Source organism: Gobio gobio (assembly GCF_949357685.1).
Source record: "Gobio gobio genome assembly, chromosome: 1".
Lineage (NCBI taxonomy): Eukaryota > Metazoa > Chordata > Actinopteri > Cypriniformes > Gobionidae > Gobio > Gobio gobio.
This window is the reverse complement of record NC_137097.1, coordinates 10,450,985-10,467,156: the sequence shown is the minus strand read 5'-3', so window position 1 is coordinate 10,467,156 and position 16,172 is coordinate 10,450,985. Positions and strand designations below refer to the sequence as shown.

The following is a 16,172-nucleotide window of genomic DNA, read 5'->3' as shown; positions in this document are numbered from 1 at the left end:
CATCACATTAATTACAGTAACACAGGCTACAGTTGCCACATTAGAAAATGGCCTAACTTACATAACATAAATCCATACTGTTTCTAATGGTATCTATTCAGTGTGAATCTATACTGTGGTTGACCTTTTATACAGTTCCCTTTCAGTCGGTCATGTTCGACGTGCGTGTACTGCCAGAAAGCATTTCAAGGTCCAAGGGGCATTGACCCGTCCACTCCAATATTTCCTGACATCGCATGTTTTCATGAGGCATTTCTTCAGAAGCAGGACTATAAACATCACGACAGATTTCTGATCCGCTTCAGACTCACCATATCAAGAACAGAGACTCCAGGTAAGATGTGACTTTAGGTTCAGTGTCAGTGTTATTGTGTTGGAGTGAAGGTTGAGCAAAGCTTCACAGCAAATCATGTTCACTGAAAGGAAAAGTTCTGTTTTTCAGAGGATAGACGTAAGAAGTGAAGAACCTGGAGAGACTAGAACGTGCAAGGTTATATTTAACTATTATATATTTTATTTAATATTAGTGTGTGTGTGTGTGTGTGTGTGTGTGTGTGTGTGTGTGTGTGTGTGTGTGTGTGTGTGTGTGTCCTGTGCTGGCAGAATGAGCTGTAATGCTAAGTATGAGCTACTGGCAAAACAAGTGGGAAAATGTCCATTTTGGTTGAATTTGAGGTTTTCACAAAATTAATTCATTAAACCCTGAATCCCAATGCTCCAGATAGTAATTCAAGTCTCTGTATGTGTGTGTTTTCTGAGAGGTAAACCTTCCTAACCCTTTGGGAGAGACAAATATCTGATGTGTAGCATTATATCTGAGCGTTACAGCGGGTCTGAATATGCAGACTGTCTGTCTCAATGTTAATCAAACAATTGTGGAATCATGGGGAACAAGCTGACTATATATTTGACCTGTACATATGGGTTTGGACTTGTTGGTGTTATTGAAGCAAAAACAAATGTGATGTCCGCACACTGATTTAACTGCTCCAATGTGTTGCAGCGCTTCGACCAACAGGTCTTGGTCAGGCACGAACTTAGAGCCCGTTTAGCCGTTCACATTTCTGGCCAAAGAAAATAAATAAATAAAATAATACATAAATAAAAGAAAAAGGCATAAGAAAATATACACAATACATAAATTAAACAATAATAATAACAATAATAATAATAATATGAAAAAAGAAAAATATATAATATAAAAAAGATTTTAAAAAATAAATAAATAAAAAAGAAAGAAAATAATAATAATAATAATAATAATAATAATAATAATAATAATAATAATAATAATAATAATAATACAATAATAATAATTTGAAAAAAGAAAAATGTATAAATAATATACATTTTATATAATAATTATATATATATATATATTAATTTAAATAAACAAATAAAATAAATAAAAAGGGAAAGAAAAATAAGAAAATAAATAAATAAAATAATATTAATAATAATATAAATAAAAATAATAATAATTAAAAATAAATAAAAAAAGGAGAAAGGAAAATAAATAAATAAATAAATAAAGAGAAAGAAAAAGATAATAATAATAATAATAATAATAATAATAATAATAATAATAAGAATAAGAATAAGAAAAAACATATATAATATAAAAACAGAAAGAAAGAAAAATGTATTATTAATAATAATAATAATAATAATAATAAAAATAATAATAATAATAATTTGAAAAATAAAAAATATTAATAATAAAAAAATAAAAAGAGAAAGGAAAACAAAACAAAATACAATAAATAAATACAATAGTAATAATAATATATAAAAGAGAAATAAATAAATATAAAATAATAATTTTAAGAAATAATAAATAAATAATACATTTTTAAAAAGAAAGGAAATAAATAAATTAAATAATGATAATTTGAAAATAAATAAAAAGAAACAAAAAATAATATGAAAAAGAAAAAAATATATCATATAAAAATGGAAAGAGAGATAAATAAAATAATATTAATAATTAGAAAAAATAAAATAAAATCATAATTTAAAAAAAAAAAAAAGTGAAAATACAATAGAGTCCCAGATAAATGACAAAATAAATCTACAATTACACAAAGGCACTGAGAACAGATGAAGAAATATGCTCAATTCTACAAAAATGGTTTGATATCAAATTCCTCCTTCAACCCAAAATGCGATAAAGTATTTCAAGTCAAAATCCAAAAGCCCAGGATTGTTCTCCATATAATGGACTTCAATGGGTCAAACGGGTCAAATGACAGTTTCAGTGCAGCTTCAAAGGGCTTTAAACAATACCAGACGATGAATACGGGTCTTATCTAGCCAAACCATCAGTCATTTAAAAAACATTTTTTTTTTTAAGTTTATGTTTTATAAGCAATAAGGTAGGGCAGGGCGAAAAACTCCATCTCATCTCCTCCTCGAAGTTCAAAATCGTCCGACATCGTTGGTTTACCTTTCAACTGCCTTTTTTGTAAACAGCGTTTGACTTGGGGTGTACTCACACTAGGTTCACATGCAGTGTGAGCGCTAACCATGCCAGAGCACGGAACAGCTGTGTCATTATGACAAAATGATCATTTTGACTTGGTTTGTAGAAAATGTAGTGTTACCAGTTCCCTAATCCTTTTAATGAAATGCTTATGGACCGGCTATAGAAAACCCCAATGTGTTCCGGACCCCATCCGCACGGCAACAGCATTTGGTGGCCGGAGAACGCAAACCATGAAATAGGTTTGAGACTATGCCATCATCTTCCCCTTTTTTGTCCAATAATTAAAAATTCATTTTTTTCTGAATTGAGTTGCAGGACATTACCGGTCACCCAATGTTTTATATCAGCTATGCATTCCGTTAATCTTGTGAATTGGTAAGTTTCTTCAGGGCGTGAAGAAATATAGAGCTGAGTATCGTCAGCATAACAATGAAAACTAACGCCATACTTCCTAATGATATCTCCCAGTGGTAGCATGTACAGGGTGAAGAGTAGCGGTCCTAGCACTGAGCCTTGTGGTACTCCATACTGAACATGTGATCGGTGTGACATCTCTTCATTTACTGCTACAAACTGATAACGGTCACATAGGTATGATTTAAACCATGATAAAGCAATTCCACTAATGCCTACATAATTTTCGAGTCTATTCAAAAGAATGTTGTGGTCGATGGTATCAAATGCAGCGCTAAGATCGATTAACACTAATAGAGAGATACAGCCACGATCGGATGATAAGAGTAAATCATGTGTAACTCAGATGAGAGCAGTCTCAGTGCTATGAAATGGTCTAAACCCTGACTGGAAATCCTCACAGATACCATTTCTTTCTAAAAAGGAGCATAATTGTGAAGACACTGCCTTTTCTAGTATTTTTGACAGAAAGGGTAGATTTGAGATTGGTCTATAATTGACTAATTCTGTAAGATCAAGTTGCGTTTTTTTAATAAGTGGTTTAATAATAGCCAACTTAAAAGTTTCTCAGTCATGGCAGAAAGTACACTCTGTTTTCTGTTTTCTTTATTTTACAAAAGCACAATGCTTTGTTGATATTGTGAGTGTACACAAATAAAAGTAGACACTTGTATTACTCGTTCCTGATTGACAAAAATGACATGATTTTAAATTGATTTTGTGGCTATGTGGAAAAAATCTACCAAAGCATGCCGGGCTATAAGCGCGTTAGTCGACCCCAGACGGATAAATACACATTAACATTAACAGCGCAGAACCTTGAACTGAGGAAAACTGAGTGCTTAAATACACATGGAATGATAATCAACCGCACAGGTGTGCACAATCAGAAACAACAACCAATGAGAACTCAAAACATAGCAGAATATGACAATGAAACTAACCAAGGCAATGTTTGTGGTATGCATCTCCATCACTGACCTTCACTGACCTTCACACAGGTCTCCTTGTTGACGATTCCAAGATGGCGGCACGTATGATGCCCCTGAAGCAGCCGAGCTGGATCTGCTGTACATGTTTATGGTTGGCAACCCTAGCTGTGGTGAATGCACAGGTAAGTGCACGCCCTCAGACAAAATGTGGAAGTGTAAACAGATGTATTTCATGAGATTAAAGATAAAAAATCTTTGATTTTATGAACTATTTTTCCAAAAATAGGATGTGCTACCACCCAAACCTGATACCAAAGGAAACACAAAATATCCAGGTAAGATTGAAATGTTACAAAATGTGAATATGCTATGAACAATATCACAGGGACAGATTCAAAATCATTAGAAGGACAAATTGTTGTCCTTAGAGGGGAGCGAGACGTTGCGTCATGGTATTGATGCTATGGGAATGCCTACTGCAGAACCGGTGTCTGAAGCATGTGTACCAAAAAACACACAAATTCTGACCTGAATTCAATTATTTGGAGGGGTGTCCCAAAACTTTTGGCAATAGTGTATGTTCTAGCACTGCCCAAATCAAACTTGTTTAATTATTTACTTTTTCTGTCTGGCCAAAATAAATGTTAATCTTGATTCATCTTGTATTATTCTGGAATCATTATTCTAGTATGGATCAATGTGGAGTCCTTTATTTCTGCAAATCTTGTGTTCTGATAGATCACACCGAGGACCTCACTACTGAAGCCTGAAGCACAGAGTGCGGGATAATCCGATTTCTGACGATCACGGTATTAGAAATGACAGCTTTTATATATTACTAAAATTACACTTTTTGTTGAGTGAGCAGGTGCAAACACTTAAAAGGTACAATATTCACTCTGCAATCCTCTGACTAATATCAGAAGTAACCGCTTTGTGTTCGTGAGCGAAATCCAGACGCTTGTAGTCTCTGTGCGATATCGGGTCCCTTGATGAACGAATATTTGAAAATAAGAGATGCTAAGAAAAATCAACAGTCTATATTAAATCACAACTAATCTTAAGATCAGCTGATAAACTCTAAATGTCCAGCTTTCCCAGTTTTCACTGTTATACTGTAGGGGGCGCTATTACACATCTTCTGAAAGAGTACAGCATCTCCTGATCAAAACACAGGTGAAGAAGAAGCAGCAAACAAGCAACATCATATGTGTAATCATATGCATTATATAAAATAACATGATTGTCAACATTAAACAGCATATAAATCAAAACCGCTAAATGTTACTGAAGGAAATGTCGACCCAGGACGAGCTATAGGACTGTGAAACTTATCTACTCCATCTGTGTTTTGATCATCGTTCTGAATCCCTTCTGGATGTAGTCTTTGACAAAAACATGTTTTTCTCAGCTTTTTTGCTCAAAATATAGATTTTTTTTCAATTAAACTTATTAAACCCATATTAAAATGTATATAAAAAAGGGATGCATGAAACTAGAATATAACCTTTTTTAGCAAAGGGTCTGTCCTTTCTTTTGATGAATTGCATTTTCAAATATTCATACAACAAAATATCCATCCAGAAACATTTGTGTAAATGATCAATGGTGGCTGACAACTTTTTAAAAAATTCTGGTGGGAAAAGAGTTAAACATTATTCATTAAATATCATAAGTATATATATATGAGACCTTTGTTATTTACTGCAGCCTTGGCATCAAAGCCCATTGAAGTGGCGGCTCTAGGAAGATCTCTGTTTCCTGGGATGCTGTATGACCTCCGCACGGATGCCTTCATTCCAGGTGCTTTACCAACCTAAAATAAATAAATAATAGTTTATTTCCCCTCTTCACCAAATGTTGCATCACTAGTGCTTGTGTAACAACACGATAAAACCTGCATGATTCTTCAACAGTGCATTGCGTCCTCATCTGTGACTGTTAAAGCCATTTCTCATTTCAGGAGTTACTCTGTGGGATAAGAAGTCACTGAGGGAAGATTTGGACACCCGTCCACAGCTCATGTCAGATGTGAAGTTCAGTAGCTCCGACTCTCTCTCTAGTAAGGCCAGTCTCCTGGATGTAAGTGCTTCCCTGAAAGCCAGCTTCTTAGGAGGGCTGGTGGAGGTGGGAGGATCTGCCAAGTATCTGAATGACACCAAATCCTCAAACCAACAGTCCAGAGTAACTATGCATAACAGTGAAACCTCCAGATTCGATCAGCTCACTATGACTCAGCTGGGCCAGATCACCTACCCTCAGGTGTTTGACCAGAAAACTGCAACTCATGTGGTCACGGCTGTACTGTACGGAGCTCAGGCCTTCATGGTGTTTGATCGGACATTTTCAGAAGAGGAAAACAAGCAGGAGATTGAAGAAGAACTGAATGTCATGATCAAGAAGATCCCTGGATTTTCTATTCTTGGAAAAGGAGCTGTAAAAATGACAGATGGTGATAAGCAAAAGGCTGAGAGCATTGCTTGCAGATTTCATGGTGATGTCCACCTTGAGAAGAGCCCCACCACTTACATGGAGGCTGTAGAGGTGTACAATAATCTCTCCACTATCCTGAAGGAGAATCCAAAGAATGCTGTTCCAATAAGAGTCTGGCTCTATCCTCTTTCTCTACTGGATTCAAAAGCTGCTCAGCTGGAGAGAGAAATCAGCACAAGTCTGGTTTCCAACACTGATGATATAATGGAGGAGCTGGGAGAAGTAGAGAGGACATACAACGACCTCTCCAAAAAAACACTGGTGAATGCTTTCAGTGATATCAAAGAGAGGCTGCATTCATTTCAGAGCTCAGTTAGCATTTACAAGACAATGCTCCTGAAAGCAGTGGCCAGGGTCTTGCCTGCTATACGAGGAGGAGAGATGGAGGAGAAGTCATTGGGAGACGTCCTGAAGATCCACATCACTTCCCCTTTTATAGCTGACAGGCTTAACCAGTGGTTAGATGGTGCAAAGTCTGAACTTAACCTCTTGAGTTCTCACACCAAGATGCTGGAGGGAATCCCAATTCAAGACTCAGATCGTCTCAACTCCATCCTCCGTGATCCTGATATTGATGTTGTGGTGTGCTTGACCTTCACATCTCTGAAGTATGAAGACCCGTATCTTTCAGCCCTGAAGGAGTTTCTGAAATCTGACAAGTTTAAAGAGCTAGATGGGAAACAAAGCATGGTTTCTATGGCATCTGACAGAAAGTGGTTCAATGATACTGCGGTCATCTCAAAGATGAGAGAGACCTTATCTCTTTTCAGAAGTTTTTCAGAGGCTAATAAAAATGAAAAGAGATACAGATTCGTTATGTCAGCCATCCCTGATCCATCCAGTCCAGGCTCCTCCATCCGTCTGTATGAAAAAGGGAAGCTGACAGACACTCAGTTCCAGCCCGTGTCGAAGCCTCCCCCTCCAGAAGTGAAGGAGGTCCTGGAGAGCAGTGTGTCCCTGAAACTGCAGAAGTCCCCGACTGGAGAAACTGTGCAGTATAGAGTGGAGTACCAGCAGCTGAACGAGGAACAGTGGCATGCCATAAACACACCTGATGAAAACTTTAATCTGACTGGATTGAAGTTTGTAAGGCAGTACATGATCCGCTACAGGATTGTGAGTAAAATGGGAGTGAGTGAAGCCAGTGACACTATCGGCCCCATACCGTCTTCAGGTGAGTGTCAAGACACAGAGTATATTATGTATTTGATGTCAGATGTAGGCTACTGTACTACTGTGCCATATGAACATTTATTTGCATTAATCTTCATCTTTAAAAAATAACAATAATTTGCTTCACTCACTCAATGTTTGTATTGACAACCATATTTCCTAACAGGTGTGGCTAATAATAATTATAGGTCACAATATTAATGTAACAGGTTGTAAAGCGTTTCCAAATTGACAATAAATGTAAACTATATACATTGAGGAAAATAAGTATTTGAACACTCTGCTATTTTGCAAGTTCTCCTACTTAGAAATCATGGAGGGTCTGAAATTGTCATCGTAGGTTCATGTCCACTGTGAGAGACATAATCTAAAAATAAAAAATCCAGAAATCACAATAAATGATTTTTTAACTATTTATTTGTATGATACAGCTGCAAATAAGTATTTGAACACCTGTCTATCAGCTAGAATTCTGACCCTCAGACCTGTTAGTCTGCCTTTAAAATGTCCACCTCCACTCCATTTATTATCCTAAATTAGATGCCCCTGTTTGAGGTCGCTAGCTGCATAAAGACACCTGGCCACCCCATACAATCAGTAAGAATCCAACTACTAACATGGCCAAGACCAAAGAGCTGTCCAAAGACACTAGAGACAAAATTGTACACCTCCACAAGGCTGGAAAGGACTACGGGAAAATTGCCAAGCAGCTTGGTGAAAAAAGCTCCACTGTTGGAGCAATCATTAGAAAATGGAAGAGGCTAAACATGACTGTCAATCTCCCTCGGACTGGGGCTCCATGCAAGATCTCACCTCGTGGGGTCTCAATGATCCTAAGAAAGGTGAGAAATCAGCCCAGAACTACACGGGAGGAGCTGCTCAATGACCTGAAAAGAGCTGGGACCACCGTTTCCAAGGTTACTGTTGGTAATACACTAAGACGTCATGGTTTGAAATCATGCATGGCACGTAAGGTTCCCCTGCTTAAACCAGCACATGTCAAGGCACACCATCTTAAGTTTGCCAATGACCATTTGGATGATCCAGAGGAGTCATGGGAGAAAGTCATGTGGTCAGATGAGACCAAAATAGAACTTTTTGGTCATAATTCCACTAAATGTGTTCGGAGGAAGAAGAATGATGAGCACCATCCCAAGAACATCATCCCTACTGTGAAGCATAGCATCATGCTTTGGGGGTGTTTTTCTGCACATGGGACGGGGCGACTGCACTGTATTAAGGAGAAGATGACCGGGGCCATGTATTGCCAGATTTTGGGGAACAACCTCCTTCCCTCAGTTAGAGCATTGAAGATGGGTCGAGGCTGGGTCTTCCAACATGACAATGACCCGAAGCCAAGGAGTGGCTCTGTAAGAAGCATATCAAGGTTCTGGCGTGGCCTAGCCAGTCTCCAGACCTAAACCCAATAGAGAATCTTTGGAGGAGCTCAAACTCTGTGTTTCTCAGCGACAGGCCAGAAACCTGACTGATCTAGAGAAGATCTGTGTGGAGGAGTGGGCCAAAATCCCTCCTGCAGTGCAAACCTGCTGAACAACTACAGGAAACCTTTGACCTCTGTAACTGCAAACAAAGGCTACTGTACCAAATATTAACATTGATTTTCTCAGGCGTTCAAATACTTATTTGCAGCTGTATCATACAAATAAATAGTAAAAAAAATCATACATTGTGATTTCTGGATTTTGTTTTTTAGATTATGTCTCTCACAGTGGACATGCACCTACGATGATAATTACAGACCCTCCATGATTTCTAATTGGGAGAACATGCAAAATAGCAGGGTGTTCAAATACTTATTTTCCTCACTACATTTTGAATTATGTGCTAAAATGCTGTAATTTATGAACACATGAACGGATTTGTATGGGTCATCAACACGATGCCCTGAAAGAGCCTGAAAAGTTTCGGTTTTGGGCTATGGTTTGTGCAGCGTTGTAAATTAGCGCTTTAAAAGCTGCTATCTGCGAAACCGCTAGTCCGATCGCGACAAAACTAAAAATGTCAGATTAAAAAAACCCTAGATTGGAATTCAAACAAGTTTCCTGGATACAAATTATATCAGGCCATTAGGCTCCTTGCTTTCCATTGCAAGATAATTACCATAATAATAATGAACCATTCCATAACCTTTTTTTCCTGAGGTTCACTTCTTCCCATGTCAGTCCAACCAACCCTAGGTGATCCACTGCTGCTTTCACTACCAGCTGTATTTTTAGCATTTTTTGATTTTACTTCAGCTGTACTATTAATTACCCCTGCTATTAGGGTTGCCACCCGTCCCGTAAAATACGGAATCGTCCCGTATTTACAAGCAAAATGACGCGTTCCGTATCAAACCAATACGGGATTTGTTCCGTATTTTTCATAGGTCCACACATAGTTCAATAAACACACAAGGATTTTGCAGTGTGGAGAATACTGATAGCAAATATAAACAAATCAATTTCACAAGTAGTACAGGAGCTCATTTGTGCGTGATTGCGTTTTAGCGGCTTTGTTGTCATAGCGGCGGAGTCTCGAGAACATGCGCTGTGCTGTGTGTGCCTGTGAACTTGCGCGTTTTTTTAAAAACATGTCGAGCTCGCGTCGCGTGCGTCCACCGGTTAAACGCAAGAGGATCTCCAGATATAGAACTGAATATCAAAAAGGTATCAATGGGTCTGTCCAGTAACTCATGATGAACCTCAGGCGAACTGCACACTTTGTGAGAAGCATTTCAGTGTCTCAGACTGAGTGACTTAAAGCAACAGCGGTGACAGACACATCTGTGCTTCTAAAGGTAGCCTATAGTTTTTTTTTTTATGGATAATATATTAATATAATATTCCATACATTATCAGAGCTTGGCAGACAGAATTATTATTTTTTAGGCAGGTTAATTAATAGATTATAGCCTAATAAATGTAATTATTAATTTATAATTTAGCTACGCTATAATCATACATAACCAATAATCCTGTCATATAAAGTTTATGACATTTAAATTTTTTTTGATAAAAATGGGACAAATAATTACATGATAATATAGTCATAATTTAAGTAAATTCATTAAAAAAAATTACATTTTTGAAATTCAAAAAAGTGATTACTGGTTCAGAATGACTGCTTAAAGGGACAGTTCACCCAAAAATGAAAATTCTGTCATCATTTTCTCACCCTCAAGTTGTTCCAAACATGTATACATTTCTTTGTTATGTTGAACACAGGAAGATTACTATGAAAGTCAATGGTGCCCCCAAAGAAGCCTGGTTACAAACATTCTTCAAAATATCTTCTTTTGTGTTCAGCAGAACAAAGAAACTCATACAGGTCTGGAACATCATGAGGGCGAGTAAATTATGACAGAATTTTAATTTTGGGCTGAACTGTCCCTTTAAAGTGCACCAAATAGGCTACTAAAGAGTTCTTTAGAAATAAATTTAAAAAAAAAAAGTAAAATAATATAAAATGTGTTCTGTTGCAAGTTCACATACTTGATCTCATGTTTTCTTATGGTTTATTATTGAGCTGTCAAGTTGTCAATGTAGAAATAATAATTTCATGACGTGTTTTTTTTTTTTGGGGGGGGGGGGGGGGGGTCCGGGGGGGGGGTCCGGGGGGTTGTGAACGGGTGTCCCTTATTTTGCCACACCAAAGGTGGCAACCCTACCTGCTATGAATGTTACAAAGTCCTTTTTATCAGCATAAATACTGTCATCCTTCATTTCTTCATGCACAGTCGCACTACTGTTCTGCTCTTTTGCAACCTTTGCAACCTTTTGCAACCCTGCATAGGCGATCCTTCATTCAACTTTTATTTTGTGGATATTATTCTCTCTTTTCATCACCTCGCATCCCCCATATTCCATATTATGATCTCCTCCACAGTTGCAACGTTTTGGTTGTACTCCTGCACCAAACTTTCCATACTCATGGTCTCCGCCACACCTCGCACATCTTCTCTGCTCTTTACAAATTGTTGCTGAATGACCAAATCTTTGACAGTTAAAACACCTCAAAGGTTTAGGTACATACATTCTCACTGGGTAGCTCAAAAAACCTAGGAACACCTTCTTTGGCAAATCTTATCCTTCAAATTCAATCAATATTGTTTTCAGTGTTGGGAGTAATGCGCTACAAAGTAACGCGTTACTGTAATTCCACTATTTTTAGCGGTAACGCAGAAGTAACTAAATATTTTTTTAATCAAGTAACGTAATTACAATTACTGAAATTTAAATGTGAGATGGTGGTCCAGTGGGTTAAACCATGGAGCTGATATGCAGAAGGTTGCTGGTTCGATCCTGGCGGTCTCCACCAGTGTGTCCTTGAGCAAGGCACTTTGTTGCTCCAGGGGGATTGTCCCTGTAATAAGTAATAAGTAAGTCACTTTGGATAAAAGCGTCTGCCAAATGCAGAAATGTAAATGAGTTACTCGTTACTCTCTTTTGTGAAAAATGAACGCTTGCAGACAAGAAGCTCAGATCTAGGCCCAAGCCTGTCCTGTGCTTTTCTTTCTTTCTTTCTTTCTTTCTTTCTTTCTTTCTTTCTTTCTTTCTTTCTTTCTTTCTTTCTTTCTTTCTTTTTTGTCTTTTTTTGTTTCTTTCTTTCATTTCTTTATTAAGTTAATTTAGAAAAATGTTTGGAGCATTTTTTGTTTGTTAAATTAAAGTTTTTGTTTTTCAAAGTGACGACCAAATGGCCGACAGTGAGTTAACCCAACGCTTTAGCCTCTCAAATCAACACTGGACTCGTCTTACCTATTATAAAGTCGATAGATATCAAACACTTCAAGCATCACAATGTTAGTTTAAACTACTATCCCCACCACCACCACCTCAGTAAAAAGGCATTTTTTTATAAGTTGAGGTTAGGCGTAGGCGCTCGCAAACGAAACGGGCTGCACAATCTAAAAAAAAAAAAACCTGCAGGTTGTCTTTCCTTACAACTCTCCGCAAAACGAATATAATCCGATCTTCAATTCTCTCGCTATATGCACATTTAACGGAGTTCACGTCAACGAAAAGCAAAAGATATGAGCTGCATTTTATGTATCAGTGAAAAGATCAAAGACCGCAATACGAGAGAGCGAACTAAGCACTGCTAAGATCATTTAGTCTCATTAGTTTTAATGAAGATGATTGTGTTTTTGAGCATATAAGACTTACTTTCAGCTTCACTGGCGGCAGGTTGCGTGTTGGCTTGCGAATTGGTTGTTTGAGTGATCGGATTTAAATCTGTCTCGAAAGAATTTCAGAAGGCATTTACTGGTCTGGTCTTTTCACATTCGGATAGATATCTGGTCAGAGAAAACGAATGAAGTGAGCAGGTGTAAAAAGGCCATAACTCTCCCAGTATACTCTCCCAGCTGAGCCGAGGGAACGCTGGACACTAAACCCTGCACTACTGCTTGATTTGAAGGCCTTTTGCCCTGTTGATTACAATAAATAGGTCTATAAATGATGTTTATTGTGTTTGACTGATCAGTACTGTTCATATTTACATTTAAAAAGCAGACATAAAAGTTTCTTTCCCTAGTAACTTTTGATATTCACTAATTGGTAAAGTAATGCAATTACTTTTAAAAGAAGTAACTGTAACTAATTACTAATTTTCAGTAACTTGCCCAACACTGGTTGTTTTCAATCTTTGAGCATCTATTATTACCCCTCCTTTGACATCTCTCTTCATTCCAACATTTATTGGCCCTCCTGTGATTACTCATTTACATCCACCAGCATTTCTCTTTCCCAGCTCCTTTGAACTTTCTACCTTTATTTTCCCAATCACCATATTTGATTTGGCTTCTGTAGACATGAACTGATCACAATGGATGCAGGGATCATTTCCTCTTGTCATGATAATCACACTCTTCATGTCTGTTGATTTCCACAGTCCCTGATCCCGTGACCAGAGACGACTTCCTGCAATGTAAGTGACTGAGAACACAAGCAGAGAAACTCATGAGTGTGTTCATGTTCCTCCTGGAGAAGAGGAAAGAAAACATGACAGGAGAGTTTTAGAGCTGATCATGTGAATGATGATTAAACTGAACATGAAGAGTTCAGCTACAATAACGACAACTCATTCTGATGTGTTTTCTCTCCGTCAGATTCACTTTGGCTGACTCTGGATAACAACACAGCATTTGAAGACCTCAAACTGTCTGAGGACAACAGAGAGATTACTGTCGCTTTCAAAGCTCAGCCGTATCCTGATCATCCTGACAGATTTAAGCAACTTTATCAGGTGTTGTGTAGAGAGAGTGTGCGTGGACGCTCTTACTGGGAGGTTGAGACCATTGGTGAAGGTGTGGGTATATCATTGTCATATAAGAGCATCTGCAGGAAGAGATGGAGTGATGATTGTCGGTTTGGAAAAAATGATAAGTCCTGGAGTTTGCTCTGCTTAAAACCCAGTTACTCATACTGGCACAATAATAAGCAGTATGTTACCCCTGCAGGGGAAACTAATAGAGTAGGAGTGTATGTGGATCCCAGTGCAGGAACTCTGTCCTTCTACAGCGTCAATGGAGACAAAATGAGCCTCATCCGCAGAGACCAGACCACTTTCACTGAGCCGCTCTATCCTGGGTTTTGGTTTCTGCATCGTGCAACAGCGAAACTGATTTGATGAATCATGATAGACTGTAGAGAGATTCTACCCATAATGCTTTGAGCTCATGATAAATCAGTGACCGTGAGTGTTATAGAGTCTCTCTTCATGACATTAATACTACAGATTAACTTCTGTAAATGAAATAACATGTGTGTGTAATAAATCCCCAGTAAGATCAGTGTGTGTGTTCTTGTCTACTTATCTAACAGGGGACCTTGGTGTCGTGCAACATTCACCAACAGGGGACCGCCGAGCCAAGAGGGGACATTTTTCAGGTTCCCTGTTGGTCATGCTTTAAATCAAGTAAAAAACTACCGTTGTGATTTTTTAAAACCGCCCAAGTGGGGACCTAGGGTGGGAGGGACATCAGTGGGAGGCAAAAATGATAAATAAGTGAATAAAAGTGTCCACTGACCGTAACTTTACAAGGTCAAGACAAACTTTTGGAATACAAAATGGGGTAACTAAGAAGATTTTAAAACACTGTGCCTCCTAGTATTTACCATTTATCTCATGGGAAACCCATCAATCATTAACAAGATAACATCCCTATTTGAATTTAGTTTTTTTATTTCTGCAATTTACACCAATACAAACTGCAAATGCCAGACGTTCCCCCATGCCAGGGTCAGGAATTAACTTTTCCATTAAGGGGCTCCTTGCAATTGATTGTTACGGACGGCATGCAGATCAGGGGCGAGGGCTCAAAATGCAGGATGAAAAAAGTTTTTATTTACGAAAAATAATAATAAACACAAAAAACCCCCATCAAATCAGGAACAAGCACCTACAACAAGTAACATTGACATACCAAAGATGATGTACCCGCACAGGACTGAACACATAATGAAAATAATAAAGGGTGACAAATCCGGCAGGACACAAGGGAGAACAGGCGGGGCAAATCAACCAATAATCAGATAACAAGATGGGCGGGGTTGACATAGACTAGAGACATGATGTAAGACCAAACAAGCACATGGCTAGGATAGGACAAGACAGACATGTAACAATTCCCAAGAGCATTTTATTTATTTATAAGTGCAATTTTTAAATGATTACCAAACACTTACATTTAACCAATTACTTGAATCAATCAGAATACTAGACTGCTACCAATAACATTTTATCACAGAAGCTGCATCTGAAATAGCTTAAATGTTTATTTACACAGACGGTTTAATGTTTCTCAAAAACTCATTGTCAGACTTGATATTGATATTGTAGGCTAATAATGATTCGTCGATTAATAGATACACAAAATGTCTTTGTTTTATCTGTGTAGTCAGAATATGACGTGACACAATCTTTCAAACATTTACAAATTATTTTAACGCTTTTTATGCATTAGAAAATGAGACTTTGTGTGATCTTACCAGCATGATGAATAGATTATATTAACCGGAATAAGCTATACAGAAAGGGAGCAGAGAATGTGACAAACAAAACTCTTTGCTTCAACATTGACTAATCTGAACGCCTCTGATTGGCCATCATGCTGGACAGACTATTATCACCCAATGGCTGGTTGTCTAAGTGGTGTCTGCAAAATAACATAGGGTTCATAGACAATTGGAAAAGTTTTTGGGGCAAACCTGACCTGTTGAAGAAGGATGGCATCCATCCCTCCTGGGGTGGTTCCGCTCTTCTCTCTAGTAATTTGGCACATAGTCTTAGAGCTAAACCTTGACTCACTAGGGCCCAGGTCAGGAAGCAGACAAACTGGCTAAACCGACCGTCTGCTAGCTGTCTCACGTCACCGGAGTCAGATAAATCCCAGCACATAGAGACTCTTTCACCTAGATATTATCATATAGAGACTGTGTCTGTTCCCCGAATTAGTAAATACAAAAAAACATCAAAACCATTCAACAGTAAAAATGTAACCTGCACCTGTCACTCGAAGTGGCCACACCCTTAATTATGCAGAACTTTAATGCTTTATATAATGTAAACGAATGAGTTATAAAAAGATTGACCCCCCTCACAGTCGTCATGAAGGGCAAAATTAGCCGTTTAGACCAAAACCACAATTTGTACCAGGCTGTAAACATGTT

The 16,172-nt window shown here is 37.8% G+C and overlaps 1 protein-coding gene across 1 annotated transcript; it reads left to right on the top strand.

The window, feature by feature from the left end:
- Positions 1-213: 213 nt before the first annotated feature.
- LOC307131105 (stonustoxin subunit alpha-like) lies at positions 214-14,294 on the top strand. Its single transcript, XM_079824581.1, has 9 exons — positions 214-334; positions 443-490; positions 3,901-4,013; positions 4,118-4,166; positions 4,570-4,640; positions 5,542-5,634; positions 5,795-7,498; positions 13,393-13,428; positions 13,610-14,294. The coding sequence occupies exons 6-9, from the start codon at positions 5,598-5,600 to the stop codon at positions 14,128-14,130; spliced, it is 2,298 nt and encodes a 765-aa protein (XP_079680707.1). The 5' UTR covers positions 214-334; positions 443-490; positions 3,901-4,013; positions 4,118-4,166; positions 4,570-4,640; positions 5,542-5,597; the 3' UTR covers positions 14,131-14,294.
- The last annotated feature ends 1,878 nt before the right edge of the window (positions 14,295-16,172 follow it).

Coding starts and splice junctions, on each gene's coding strand:
- LOC307131105 (XM_079824581.1), top strand. CDS start 5,598: ATGCTGTATGACCTCCGCACGGATGCCTTCATTCCAG. Junction 5,635..5,794: donor CACGGATGCCTTCATTCCAG/GTGCTTTACCAA, acceptor TTCTCATTTCAG/GAGTTACTCTGTGGGATAAG. Junction 7,499..13,392: donor CGGCCCCATACCGTCTTCAG/GTGAGTGTCAAG, acceptor TGATTTCCACAG/TCCCTGATCCCGTGACCAGA.